Raw genomic sequence first — 13,722 nt, 5'->3', positions numbered from 1 at the left:
CATTTTCAGCATAAATATGAGCTAGTGGCGCGTTTACTGTTTTTTTTTGTGACCTCTGCGGTTCATGTCACGCGAAATGTGAATTGCTGGAAGGGCGCAGCGTTTGTGTGGGAGATGTTTGTTGAATCTGGCCCAGAAATGTTATTGCGTTTGATAAATGTAGGTCAGAGCTGATGCCAGTCTAGTGAGATATTACCAGACAAAGTTGAGTGTATAAAACCATGCCTAACACATATAAACACCCCCCTCCCCCCCAGGGCCGGCACCCCCCCTCCGATAAAGCCAGCTCTTGCAAGCTCAGCATCATTTCAGCACATGTGATTTGGTGTGGTAGCTCCACTTAATGCAATAAGGGGGTGAGATGCTGAGCTGCTCCTCTGAAGTGTGCAGAGTATGGAAGCCGGCTGATCTTCGCAGGATCTGTGCATCTCCTCACCCGTTAGCATCCTGTCTTCCTGATACCTTTGCTTAGTGCACACTGCTACTCTGAGAGTCACCTCCAAAGTGCAGACAGGCACAAGGGTGGTGCATGATGGGAAGGTTTCCTGCACACTTGGGAAGTTGTCAAACGAGCGAAGCTGTCGTCCACTGACCGCAGGCAGCATAAGGCAGCCCTTAAGCACATTCACCTGCTGTGGTCTGCAGCCCCTAAGCACACTCACCTGCTGTGGTCTGCAGCCCTCAAGCACACTCACCAGCTGTGGTCTGCAGCCCCTAAACACACTCACCAGCTGTGGTCTGCAGCCCCTAAACACACTCACCTGCTGTGGTCTGCAGCCCCTAAGCACACTCACCTGCTTTGGTCTGCAGCCCCTAAGCACACTCACCTGCTGTGGTCTGCAGCCCCTAAGCACACTCACCTGCTGTGGTCTGCAGCCCCTAAGCACACTCACTTGCTGTGGTCTGCAGCCCCTAAGCACACTCACCAGCTGTGGTCTGCAGCCCCTAAGCACACTCACCTGCTGTGGTCTGCAGCCCCTAAGCACACTCACCAGCTGTGGTCTGCAGCCCCTAAGCACACTCACCAGCTGTGGTCTGCAGCCCCTAAGCACACTCACCAGCTGTGGTCTGCAGCCCCTAAGCACACTCACCTGCTGTGGTCTGCAGCCCCTAAGCACACTCACCTGCTGTGGTCTGCAGTCTGTCTGACCGCTACTTTGTACCTTTGCTCATAGGAGGTATAAGAAATGTCACAAGAATGACACATGTTTACTGTGGCAGTAAGCGTTTGGTGGGAAATATTGTATATGTAGTCTGCAGGCGAATGTGGTGTGTGGTGACTGTATCCATGCATGTCTAACCTTTTATGTGCTGGAATTATCGTGTCCTTTTAGGGAAGAAATGGCCAAAGAAATGTCTGAACTCCTGGCCCGGTGGGTTTGAGACACTTGTTCTTGTCTACTGAGATCAATCAGCCAAATCCCCAAAATAATCAAACCAAAAGGTTGATCTACTCACGAGAATCGCCAGCCCACACATGAGCACTCACATAAATCTCCTAATTTACCCAATTTGATTTCCTGCAATTAAATGTGGCAAATCTCTGTACTGTGAAATGTTGCTGTTGAGTGATGTGTGTCTGCACCAGTTTGGGGCCTGAAGATCTGGACTGTGGGCGGGGCATCCTCTACATCTAGAGCACTTTGAAATTTTAAGACACTTTGAAATTGAACAAAAAATACAGAAATGGAAAACTCATTAGCATTCTTCGATTTTATCATTATTTATTTATTTGTTTGTTTGTTTTATTATTAATTAGTGGATCATTTTTTGTCTTCCCAAAGAGAAAATTCTACACTTTTATCGAATCTAATCCGTTAGTGCTAGAAACTCACCATTTTAGAGTTTGAGTGAAGTTTATATCGTTTCAATATCCCTTACTAACAAGTGGCCTTATTAATGTGGCACGACGTTAATATTAATGCTGTTATCTTTACGAATTAACATAAAACATTCATATGTTGTTTAGAATAGTGTCTAATTCTTTATATTAAATATAAACCGTGTAATTCATGTAATACTTTGTATATTTCAGTACATTTTCCAGCTTAAATATGTCATATACATGTGTTTGTATACGTCTGTGTGTGTATGTATATATTTATATATACACACACACATATATATATTCCATAATATCCCAGCAGAACTTCAGCTGTCTGCATTGTCAGTACACTGTTCCTCGCGTTGCATTACCCTAACAGCAGCAGCCCTCGCCGCCAGTGAGATCCTGTACTGTGTCATGCATAGCCTTTAATCTCCTGCCTGCTGGCTGCATCCTCATGGCTCATCGCACCAATCCGCTCCCACACACACACCGTGAGAGACACTCGGCCCAAATCTGGGCTGCGGGGGCGTAGGTCGCAGCCCAGAATAGTTGCCTGGCATTGACGGCGATCCCCTGATGGAGGGTTAAATCAGCCAATAGGATTGGCGTGGGGACACACCCATGCCCAGCGCCTCTCCTGCCCTACTTGGCATCCACACCTCAGTTGACGGGAACCCAGCATAGCAAATGACATCATTTCAGTTGGCACCCTGCAGATGCTTTTTACAGTATGATATTTTATTCCTTTTTATTAATTCAAACCTGCCATGTGTTTTGGTGTCCTGTCCGACGTGTCCCCTCCGCGACCTTACCCACCACAGGAACGGTCTTATTTTGGGGCACCCATTCCCGGCCTCCATCCGGGACCCCTTCCCTTCTACCTCCATCCTTTGGCTAACCCCATTCTTTCTGCATCGCCAGGGGTCCCCAGGTCCAGGCCACCAAGGCGGCCAGTGGGGCCAAGAAGTACGAGCTGAGCAAGTGGAAGTACGCTGAGCTCCGCGACGCCATCAACACGTCCTGCGGTTAGTACCAGGCTGCCTCGTGGCTCTTCAGGCCAGTGAGAGGTCACTCAGCCCCAGTCCTGGGAGGCTGTTAAACTGGGCCAGTTCAGACCGGAACCTTCTGTCGGATCCCTTGGAAAAGGCCCTAGTGAAGAACTCTGAGTAGGTCATGTCAGCTAATGCATTTTATGGATTGTCCTTCAAAATCATCTGGTCTTGAAACATCACAAGAAGAAGTAAAACTTGTAATATCAATAATACAGACTAATCTACTTATTTACATCTCCGTCTGTAAGCAGATGGTAATGTAAAGCAGGCGGCGTTCTGGGTGTGAGGCGTGTGAGGGTTTAGGATTCTCCTGGGCTGAGCTGCCTAATGACCCCCCGCTGGGTGTCTGGGAATACCAACCCCCCCCGTCACCCCACACGCTGGGTCCCTTGCCTTTTTTATCAGCCCACTTTGTGGTTCATTTGCAGCATTGTCTATTTAAGCTGAGCTGCTCCTGTTCCTTGGTCCAGGAACGTGGCCACATTAATCTGCCTCTGTTCCCTACCCAAGAGTTTTGATGAATTTTTTTTTGTATTTTTTGCCTGAGGCACCTTTTTGGACCTGCACCAATTGTGGTTCAACTGCAAGTTGGAAGTGTGGTTGAAAGTTTACGCATTCCGCAGGCACTGGTCCAAAGGGACATAGGAGTGGGGAAATCTCAGTCAGAGAGCCTGGTGAGCTGGCATCCGGCCCTTAACCCTAACTATTCTACTGGCCATGGGATTCAAGCCCACAACCTTGGATGCAGGCCTTGGGTGGTGACCCATAGCCTCCTGAGTGGCAAGCATCCCTCTTCTGGGCACAGGCATAGATGCCATAACCTCCTGAGTGGCCGGCAGCCTTCTTCCAGGCACAGATCCCATAACCTCCTGAGTGGCAGACAACCTTCTTCTTGGCACGGGCACCGACCCCATAACCTCCTGAGCGGCAGGCAGCCCTCATCTGGGCACGGGCACTGATCCCATAACCTTAAACTGCATTAATGTTGAGGAGACAAGCTCATTAAGATCCATATGAATCCCCATAGTGGGTGATCCTCTAGCTGCTTAGGGTCGCTGTGGATGCTGGTCCATGAGAGCCCCTTCTTTTCTCTGTCTCCCCGTTCAGACATCGAGCTGCTGGCAGCCTGTCGCGAGGAGTTCCACCGGCGCCTGAAGGTCTACCACGCCTGGAAGTCCAGGAACAAGAAGCGCAACACTGACTCTGAGCAGAGGGCGCCCAAATCGGTCACAGACTACGGTAAGGAGCCCTGCCCGTCTCCCTCAGGTCCTTTCCAGCAAACATTTAGGCTTCCCAGGCCGTTTCTTTGGATGGGACCTTGTCAGTTGTGCTGTCTGTTCCAAAACGTGACTTAAAGCCCCTGGAATTATTTGATCAGGCCTCAGGTCACCCTGTAGATGCTCCCCCAGCTCAAATATAATTAGCAGCTTTTGGCGAAAGAACGCTGCGCTTCCTGTGAGGCAGCGCGAAGAGGTCTCACCTGGAGAGGATTTCAGCGGCAGCAGCCAGGGTGGCTTGAGGGCTGAGTCTCCACTGTTGAGTGTGTCCAAGGGTGAAGCCCCCCCACCCCGAACCTGGCAGCGTCGCTTCCACACCCGCCGCTGTGCTCTGTGAATAGTTAAATAGCCCTTCTGCATGGTGCCTGAAGATGCACGCGTGCTGTGTTACTTGTGTAACTGAGCATGTTTGTTTTCAGATCTCACTCCTATTGTGACGCAGGCATGTAAGTGTCCATCGGCGACAGTGACCATACTAACCTGACTAACCACCGCAGATATAGAGACTTGAGGGTGAACTATGAGCATGACTGGAAAGGGTTAGTCTTGGTGATTCGGGAACCTACTACCAACCATGCTGGCTACATGAGTTTAAGAGCATTAACCGTGATGGCAGTTTCGCAGTGTCTATCTGAAATGGTCCGTTTTACATTTCGGAGAGAAACTCAGACAATGAAAATGGCCACAATGTTTTTCAGTGCAGCCAGTCCCCGGGTTAAGAATGTCTGGCTTTTGGACCAGCTCATAGTTACAAACGGACGCCATGACGCCTGTTACATTAAACATTCACGTTAAATTCAATGGCTCGTAATAACGAATCCATGTTCTACTTCATCACACTCATGAAAACATCACCGGTTTGTCAACTGAAGGGTATAGTACAGTTCCGTATGTAATTACTTTTATTATTATTATTTATTATTTATTATTATTTTCAGACCAAAAGTCAGACTCGTTCGTAACCTCTGGGGACTGTAACCTTAATATTGCCCATTTAAGTCTGTAATGGGTAGTAAGGCGAATAAAAATCTGTTGTTATTTAGAAATGAATCATTTCTCTCATTAGTTTTTTTGGTCAGTTGGACTCATGCAGGGATGGAGTGGAAATAGTTTGTTCACAAATATCTTGTCAGTTTTTCACCAGGGTTGTTGCACACAGCCACTCCTGTAAGGTAACTTGTCTGGCAAGTGAGCATTTTAAGCTTCACATGTTACCAAGTGCTCTTAGGACAGCCACAGGCTTGGAGCACTTGCAGGGATCCGCGGGGCGTGGGGCACCCAGCCTGAGACAGAGGGGTGGGACTCAGCGGGGGGGGGTGCAGTGACTTTACTTCTGCGCTACCTCCAGCGTAGCCTTCTGTGGCGTGTTGGGGATGAACCAGGGCTTCCAGTGCTTGGAGTTTCTGCTGCATTTTCGGGGCCATTTAAGTTTGCAGAAGGGAGCTTCTCTGTGCATTAGCTTATTCCTCCGATGGGGTGTCACTCAGCAGCATGTGTGTGTATGTGTACATTACGTGACACTGCAGACTTAGTGGCAGGTGCTGGAGCAGGACGGTTAGGCTGTGGCCGCACTGCCAGCTGCCTTCCCGGCCTCACTTCTCCGTTTCCTGGCCGACAGCGATGCAGAACGCCGCCCCGCCCATCCCTGCTCGCCAGCATGAGATCGCCATGAACCGGCAGCAGCGATATTTCCGCATCCCCTTCATCAGGCCCAGCGACCAGTACAAGGACCCGCAGGCCAAAAAGAAGGGCTGGTGGTGCGCCCACTTCGACGGACCCTGGATCGCCCGGCAGATGGAGCTCCACCCGGACAAGCACCCCATCCTCCTGGTGGCAGGTCTGCCCCCCCGCCCGCTCCTCTGTTAGGACGCGGTGCCATCGCCCGCCCACCTGAGGAAGCTGCTGTCCATCTGCCGCATCTGCGTGCCAGGCCTGCGGAGGCTGGACAGTGCTAACAGCGCTAAGATTGGAAGCTTTTAAAAAGGACCCTGGTTTATTAGCACTAATTACGCTGATCACAGATTGGGCAGCGCTGGAGACAGGCTGCTGGCAGCTTCCTCTGTGGGTGACCGTCGTAGCGATCGCTTACCTTGGCGAGGTGGGCCACTGTTATCATGTCAGCCAGATCATCTGCATGCAGATATCTGTGTGTGTGTGTGTGTGTGTGTGTGTGTGTGTGTCCCAAGCCCTGCGAGATCATTGGTAGCTTGTGTACACACTTTGAGCCCATGACTGTATGCGACCGGTACACCTTCTGCTGTCGCTAACCTCTCCACCACACACCTTGACACCATCTGGTCAGGGTCCACAGAGACACGGCTCCATCCAGGCCCTGTGTTTCTGACTACATGCCTCTTTCCTGCATACTGTCTTCCTTACATGCTGTCTCTCTTTCCTGTTGTCTCTTTTCCTCTTGTCTCTCTTTCCTGAATGCTGCCTCTCTTTCCTGTTCTCTCTTTTCCTATTGTCTCTCTTTCCTGAATGCTGCCTCTCTTTCCTGTTGTCTCTTTTCCTATTGTCTCTCTTTCCTGAATGCTGTCTCTCTTTCACTCTCTACTGGTTCCACTGGCACCATCACGGGCTTGGCTTATGCCTGCAGCAGTGAGTGACTAATATTGCCCACGGTTTCCTGTGTGCCACAATTCGCCACCATTGAAGCACAAATTTAGGGTCATCGGAATAAGCGAGTAGCAGAGTGAAAATTATGCAGGCAAATAGCACTCAGAACTTAGACACTTTATTGCCAGCATGGACAAACATTGCAGAATTGAACATGAAGCACAGGACAGCGTTATAAGACACATTCATAAGCGGTCAAGTGTTTTTAAAGAGTCATTCACAGTTCAATATACAGAGCCCTTCACAATTATTAGCACCCCTTGTAAAGATTTGTAAAAAGAGTTAGAAAAAACCCACATTTTGGTGAAGTAGCTTCATGTCACACTGAAGAAATGAGAAAATCCAACCTTTCTTTGAAAGAAATCTTTTTTCAGGGAGAAACAATTCCTTAATCGAAAAATGATTATTTTCAACAAAAACACATGTTTCACTCTGGCACCTCGGTATTTAATACTTTGTACAACCTCCCTTTGCCAGTATATCAGCACTGAATCTTCTCCTATAACATTTTATAAGGTTGGAGAATACAGAGCAGGGCATCTGAGACCTTCCTCTGTACAGAATCTCTCCAGATCACCCAGGGTCCTCGGTCCTCTCTTGTGGACTCTCCTCTTCAGCTCAGCCCACAGCCTTTCAGTGTGGTTCAGGTCTGGGACTGAGATGGCCATGGCAGAGGCTTGATTCTGCGGTCAGTTAACCATTTTTATGTTGATTTGGACATGTGCGTAGGATCATTGTCCTGCTGGAAGATCTGATGATGACCCAGTTTTACTTTCCAAATTTTTAATTTAAAATCTCCTGGTATTTCTTGAAGTCCATAATGCCATGTTACCTTAACAAGGAAAAATAATTTCCACAACAGTCCCACAACATCACAGAACCTCCACCATGTTTTACAGTTGGGATGAGGTTCTTTTCATTATAACCATCCTTCTGTTTACACCAAACCCACCTTGAATGATTATTGCCAAAAAGCTCCACTTTTGTTTCATCAGACCATAGAACACGGTCCTCTTCCAGGCAGGTTTCTAACAGGTCCAATTGATGTCCACTTTTCTATTATTGCCCCAACAGTGGAAATGGGCATTTTCAGGTGAACAGCTATTTTTTTTATACCAGTTCCCTGGCTTATGAAGGTCAGCACACTTCTCCCTCATTTGGTTCATATGCTCTCTTATCTTTCCCATGTTGATGGATGACTAAGGAAATTGGCCTCTGTGTCGCCTCATGTTTGTTCCCCAGTTAATCAGGATATCATGGATTACAGCTTGAAGGTTCCTACTCACTCAATCAACTCAAAGATGTACGATTTACATGGGAAACATGCTTCAGTTACATTGTGTTCACTATAATTTCCAGGGCTGCCAATAATCGTGGCAGATGTGTTTTTCTTAAATATATTTCTTGATGATGGATTTGTTCATCTTTGATTACATTTTTTTAAACAAAGGGTTGGATTTTTCACGTTTTTTTTCTAACCCTTTTTACAAAGCTTTATAAGGGGAGCCAAAAATTGTGGAAAGCGCTGTAAACCAAGCTAAAGCACAGAACAGACATTTCACATTTACAGAAGACTGAAGAGAATGACTTGAGAATACCATGCGCAAACATGACTGCAAATTATACAGGACACCAGGATGCTGAAATCAATAGCCCACACAGATGAGGTAATCCACCTGAAGTTAAGCTGGTTTGGGCCTGGCCAGCACTTTGATGGGAGACCAACTAGGAAAGTTGGGTTGCTGCTGGAAGAGGTGTTGGCATGGCTAACAGGTTAGCCCATCCTGTGGTCTGTGTGGATCCCAGTGCAGTGACAGGGACACTGTGGCCGATAGGTTAGCTCACCCTGTGGTCTGTGTGGATCCCAATGACCTTGGAAAAAAAAGTGCAATATAAATGTAACATTCATTCATTCAATGTGCAGATTCTACAGGTGTGAAACTGACTAATAACTAATCTCACTTAATCGGTCTCACCGGTTAGTGCAGCAGTGCAGCTTCTGATTATTTCGGTACTTTTCTGGGACATGGTGTTCACTCACACTTAGGTTTCTGTGCTTTTTCTCAGTTGCTCGTAGTGTCCATTCAGGAGCTAAATAAGTGCTCTGTCATGCTATCGTGTGCACGTCGCGTGTCCTCGCTCTCTGTGTCGCTGGTCACTTACCTGCTTCTCATTCATTCTGCTTCTCTTTTCAGGTTATTACTTTGATGTCAGAATTTTTAAAATACTGGTATCAAAGTTACTTTTGGGTTTAAAAATAATTTTTGTTTCTCCGGGAAAGAATGACAGACGCTGTAGCGATGTAGCTGAGGGCACCAGCATTCTGCTGTCCAGCTCTCGCATTACACCCGCAGCCCCCCCCCCCCCCCGCCAGCCAGTGACAGCCCTGGCAATCCACCTGTGTGCCCCCCCACAGGGAAGGACGACATGGAGATGTGCGAGCTGAGCCTGGAGGAGACGGGCCTGACCCGCAAGCGAGGCGCCGAGATCCTGGGCCGGCAGTTCGAGGAGATATGGGAGCGCTGTGGTGGCGTGCAGTACCTGCGGAAGGCCATCGAGAACCGGCTGGCCCGGCCTACATTCGCCACGGCCATGCTGCAGAGCCAGTTCAACTAGGCCGGAGTGGGCAGGCCTGCCAGTACATGATGGGAAGGCGGAGGCCACCGGCACGGGGCGCAGTGAGCAGCGCCCTCACATGAAAGTGAACTCTCTATTTTTTCATAATTAGCTATTGTTTTCATTCTTTTCACTTTTGATTATTTTTCATTGTCAGCTGCAGCAATTCTTTGCTGAGATGTCAGTCAGCTAGACTATGGGAAGTGTATATTTCTCCTATAAAATCCAGTCTTTGCTTTAATCCTACTTCTGTTTTAACTGTGAGGCCTTAAAGACGATTCTTGCACACGGTAATCGCTAAAATGCAACACTTGTCAATGCTGCTCCTTGTCGCAAGAGATTAAACTCACCTGGAATTTTTCCGATAGTATACGTTGATTATGAAAATATTCTAAATGGTTTACTTTTGTTAGTAATTTAAAAATTTGTTCTTAAAGTTTTTCTTTTCGTGCATAACGGGAATTTTAACAATGAGCTTTTTGTCACAGCGGCTTGTTATGATTAGGTTCATACTGAAGATCTGCAGTTTGTGCTTTTTTGTATAAGAGCAAACAGGTACATAGGAGCTTTAACCCTTTCATTGATCTGCGGAGTAGACATATGAAATAAGTTTGGCGTTTCCTGATGTTCACTTCACATCTCCTGCACTCTGTGTTCGTGCACACACACATCTACACACACACATGTACACATACACACACGCACATACATACACACACACACACACGCACATACATACACACACACACACACATGTACACACACACGCACATACATGCACACACACACACACATACATGCACACACGCACATGCACATACATGCACACACACACACACACGCATGTTTGTATTCATATCTTTGTGGGGACCATCCATTCATTTCTATAGGCATACCCCTAATCCCAGCAATGACGACAAACAAAATACAAGACTTTTGGCATTTTTAGTTTTTTGATTGCAGTCATTTACCCTTGTAGGGACTAAAATAAATGGTCCCCACAACATCATCATAACAGGTTGAGGGGACATTTGGTCCCCACAATGTAATAAAAACATAACAGAGGGAGAGAGACACGTAGACACACCTGGGGCTCGCTGTACACAGCGTCCCCACGCCCCTCTCAGGTCCGAGAGCGGCCGCGGTAGCTCTGGGAACAGGCTGCTTGCCCGCGTGCCTGTCAGCCTCTTCCCCTTTTCTTTGGGCTACTGTGCTCTGCAGAGATGGATTCTCATTGGCTTGCTCAGCCTCCTCGTCCCTCTGGAGCGAGCTCACTCTGTTCCCTTTCACATCCTGAAAAGTGAGCCTAATCGTAAGTGTGCGGAGGCAGACACAGGCACATCTGGGACGCGGTGGGGATGAGGGCAATCTCAGGTTGGACACCACACCCTCCGCCCATTAGGGTACATCACTCGTCTGTCTCTTTGTATTCCTTTTTTTTTTCTTTTTCAAACGTATATATGGTTAAATAATACAGGATTACATTGCAAGGTTAGGTATATTATGCTCTTGTTGTTATATTTCATTTTCAAATAATGGAATAGTAAAAGTAGACGTAAATGAGGCAATATATATATATAAGCATATATAGCAAATGTTATGGGGGAGGAGTTTCATACAGGGACCAAAAGTGAGGTGAAATCTATATATAGAAATATTCTTTTGGTATGTTTATGTAACTTTGAGGGCTATTTTTGGATTACACAATGAGATTGAGCTGAGCTATTAAAAACATTTTCCTCCTTGCCGAAGCCTATTTCACCTACAGTTAGTCAGCAATATTTTTGTAACAAACACACCAGGGAGAGCCGGACCGCTGGCAGGAGGCAGCAGCAGTCCCACGTGGGAAAGGCTCGGGGGCGCAGTTTCCGCCCGTCCCGCTTGCAGTGGGGACCTCGGCGCCTCTTCTCCTGCCTTGCGTAGGCCACACTGCAGGCTTCCCAGCCAGTGTGCGTTCAGGACGGCCCGGAACATGGCCCCGCTAATCCGTCAATCATTTGAGCAGCGGTGTGATTCCTGTGATGCGTATCGAATGGTGCCGACGCAGACCAGCCCTTCACATGCTCTCGTCGACGCTCCCGATTCACACTTTTCTAATGCCAATTTCTAACAAATGTCCTGTGATGCAAAAATAAATGCATTCCTTGTTTAACTCCAAATGATATTTTGTTATTTTATACTTAAATTGCGTGCATTTAATTGCAATGTTATATACCACAAAACAAAGTTATAGTAGGAAATTTTTGCTTTAATATACATTTGACGCAAAATGGAAAAAGTCGCACGTTCTACTGTCATGCAGTTACAAATGTTTATTTTTTGTTTTTTTGTTTTATTCACGCACAATATGACTAATTCCTGAATTATTTGAACATTAAACACTATTGCATCCTTATTCTAAAACCCTACAAAAATATATAAAAAGGATTAATAAATGATGGATCAGACCAAAGGAATGAGTCGTCTATAACAGGCGTTTAACTCAAGCTGCTACCTGTACTTACTGGTTCCAGTACTACTGGATAAGTATTAATTTTATATATTTTTTTTGTTCTGGGGCACAACCCTAAGGTTTTGCCTAATTTAAATGATTGTTACAGAATTATAATACAAAGCATATTATTCTTAAATCCATTTATCTTATTCAAACGGAAACTGCGCTACTGCAAAAAATAGGCCGGAAGTATTGTGATAATGCCAGGAGGACAGATTGTGGTGATGTGTTCTGTTCTTGACAAAATCCAAAAAAAAACCTCATTGTGAAACACGAGAGTAAATCTGGGAAAGGAAAAAAAAAAAAAATCATCCCTCGCATCATCACTGCACATGTGACATCAAAAAGGAAGACGCTTCCATCTGCCCCCCCGCTCTGTAAAGGGGGTTTGCGGATTGCTGGACTGCCCTGTATCTGCTCCATCTCCATTTCCTTCCTACTTCCTGTTCGGTTATTCCCTCCGTCCCAGCGAAGTCGCATTTTGAGCCATTAAACGTTACAGTTTGAAAAGCGGGAGTCGCTTCAGGGGGGCGCTGGGAGTCGCTTCAGGGGGCGCTGGGAGTCGCTTCAGGGGGGCGCTGGGAGTCGCTTCAGGGGGACGCTGGGAGTCGCTTCAGGGGGACGCTGGGAGTCGCTTCAGGGGGGCGCTGGGAGTCGCTTCAGGGGGGGGGCTGGGAGTCGCTTCAGGGGGGCGCTGGGAGTCGCTTCAGGGGGGCGCTGGGAGTCGCTTCAGGGGGACGCTGGGAGTCGCTTCAGGGGGACGCTGGGAGTCGCTTCAGGGGGGCGCTGGGAGTCGCTTCAGGGGGGCGCTGGGAGTCGCTTCAGGGGGACGCTGCCTTCGCACCACTATCTAAGGGGGGGGGGGCCTGTGCCCGGTCATCCTCAGATATTCGCGTTATGTGTCGCTGTCCTTCGTCGACCCCCAGCGCTCCAGTCCATACCTGCCATGTCTGAGCGGGAAGCAGGAAGCACGCGGTCTTGCCATTATTATATTTATTCCTGTGTGTAACATTTCTCACTGAAAAACGCAAAACATCTTAAATTACCTTCATTTTGCTGATAGCAATTATTTGCAATTTTTTCCACAGTAGCTATTCTGATGCAATTATGATTTGTAATTTACAATATTTCCGTCTTTTAATTAAATTATGTTGTATTTGTTTGCAAATGTTATTATGGGGGGGGGGGGGAACATTGGCATCATTAAGATTACTGAAGTTATTTCCAGATATATATTTTACACATTAGTTTACGAATATATTCAACACATAACATAAATACTGTTGATTACATTAGAATATTTATCCAATATTCAATTAACTTTATTACACCAGCCAGTAAAATTTTAATCTATGGAGAATTCAGTACAAAGAGTTTAGAAAATATATGGCTACAATACCATACAATGTTTAAGATTAATGTTTGTAATAACGTTATCCAAGGTTAGAAACATAGGCAGACATGGATCCTAGCTATATAGGCTAATCCTTAAAATTAATATAAGCACCAGTACAATGAAAAGCTGAACAATAGCTCTATGCATTGATTCAGATCAAAATTCCGAGCAACACAGACTCCTAGCAGGGAAGGTGCTTACAGATGGTCGAAATAATCGTTTGGTATTTTTATACCGTTGTAGATCAGTGTGATGAAACAAGCCTGACCAACATCCACTTGGAAAAACATTGGGAATCAGTGAAGTTACTGAAGGTGTTCTGAATCTAGATACTGCCGTAGAGTCTGTTCATCGTATAAACAATGATTTAAAAATGGGGGAAGAGTTTTAAAATGACAGCAATTCTCCTGCTAGCTAATATTAGCCAGCTGGCATTAGAT

At 46.7% G+C, this 13,722-nt stretch overlaps 1 protein-coding gene and 1 long non-coding RNA gene across 9 annotated transcripts in view; one reads left to right on the top strand and one right to left on the bottom strand.

The window, feature by feature from the left end:
* Positions 1-11,551, top strand: part of myo6a (myosin VIa) — a 61,219-nt gene extending 49,668 nt beyond the window's left edge. For 3 of the 7 annotated variants that reach the window (XM_048985090.1, XM_048985093.1, XM_048985092.1), the window contains 5 exons: positions 2,750-2,853; positions 3,988-4,119; positions 4,577-4,603; positions 5,776-5,994; positions 9,193-11,551. In XM_048985090.1, coding sequence (XP_048841047.1) covers positions 2,750-2,853; positions 3,988-4,119; positions 4,577-4,603; positions 5,776-5,994; positions 9,193-9,392 — 682 coding nt within the window. In that variant the 3' untranslated portion in view covers positions 9,393-11,551. Of the gene's footprint in view, positions 1-1,334; positions 1,374-2,749; positions 2,854-3,987; positions 4,120-4,576; positions 4,604-5,775; positions 5,995-9,192 lie in introns of all 7 variants that reach the window. The other 4 variants (XM_048985088.1, XM_048985091.1, XM_048985089.1 and 1 more) reach the window with 3 other exon arrangements.
* On the bottom strand, positions 547-1,230 carry LOC125714465 (uncharacterized). Of its 2 annotated transcripts, none has more exons than XR_007383735.1 (4): positions 1,125-1,230; positions 927-1,091; positions 762-860; positions 547-662 (listed from the first exon to the last, which is right to left on the bottom strand). It is a non-coding gene; the product is annotated as an uncharacterized LOC125714465 (long non-coding RNA). The 2 variants fall into 2 exon arrangements; XR_007383736.1 differs by having other exon boundaries at positions 960-1,091.
* Positions 11,552-13,722: the final 2,171 nt, after the last annotated feature.

Source organism: Brienomyrus brachyistius, chromosome 19 (genome assembly GCF_023856365.1).
Source record: "Brienomyrus brachyistius isolate T26 chromosome 19, BBRACH_0.4, whole genome shotgun sequence".
NCBI lineage: Eukaryota > Metazoa > Chordata > Actinopteri > Osteoglossiformes > Mormyridae > Brienomyrus > Brienomyrus brachyistius.
The sequence above is the reverse complement of the archived record's forward strand: the minus strand, read 5'-3'. Positions and strand labels throughout refer to the sequence as shown.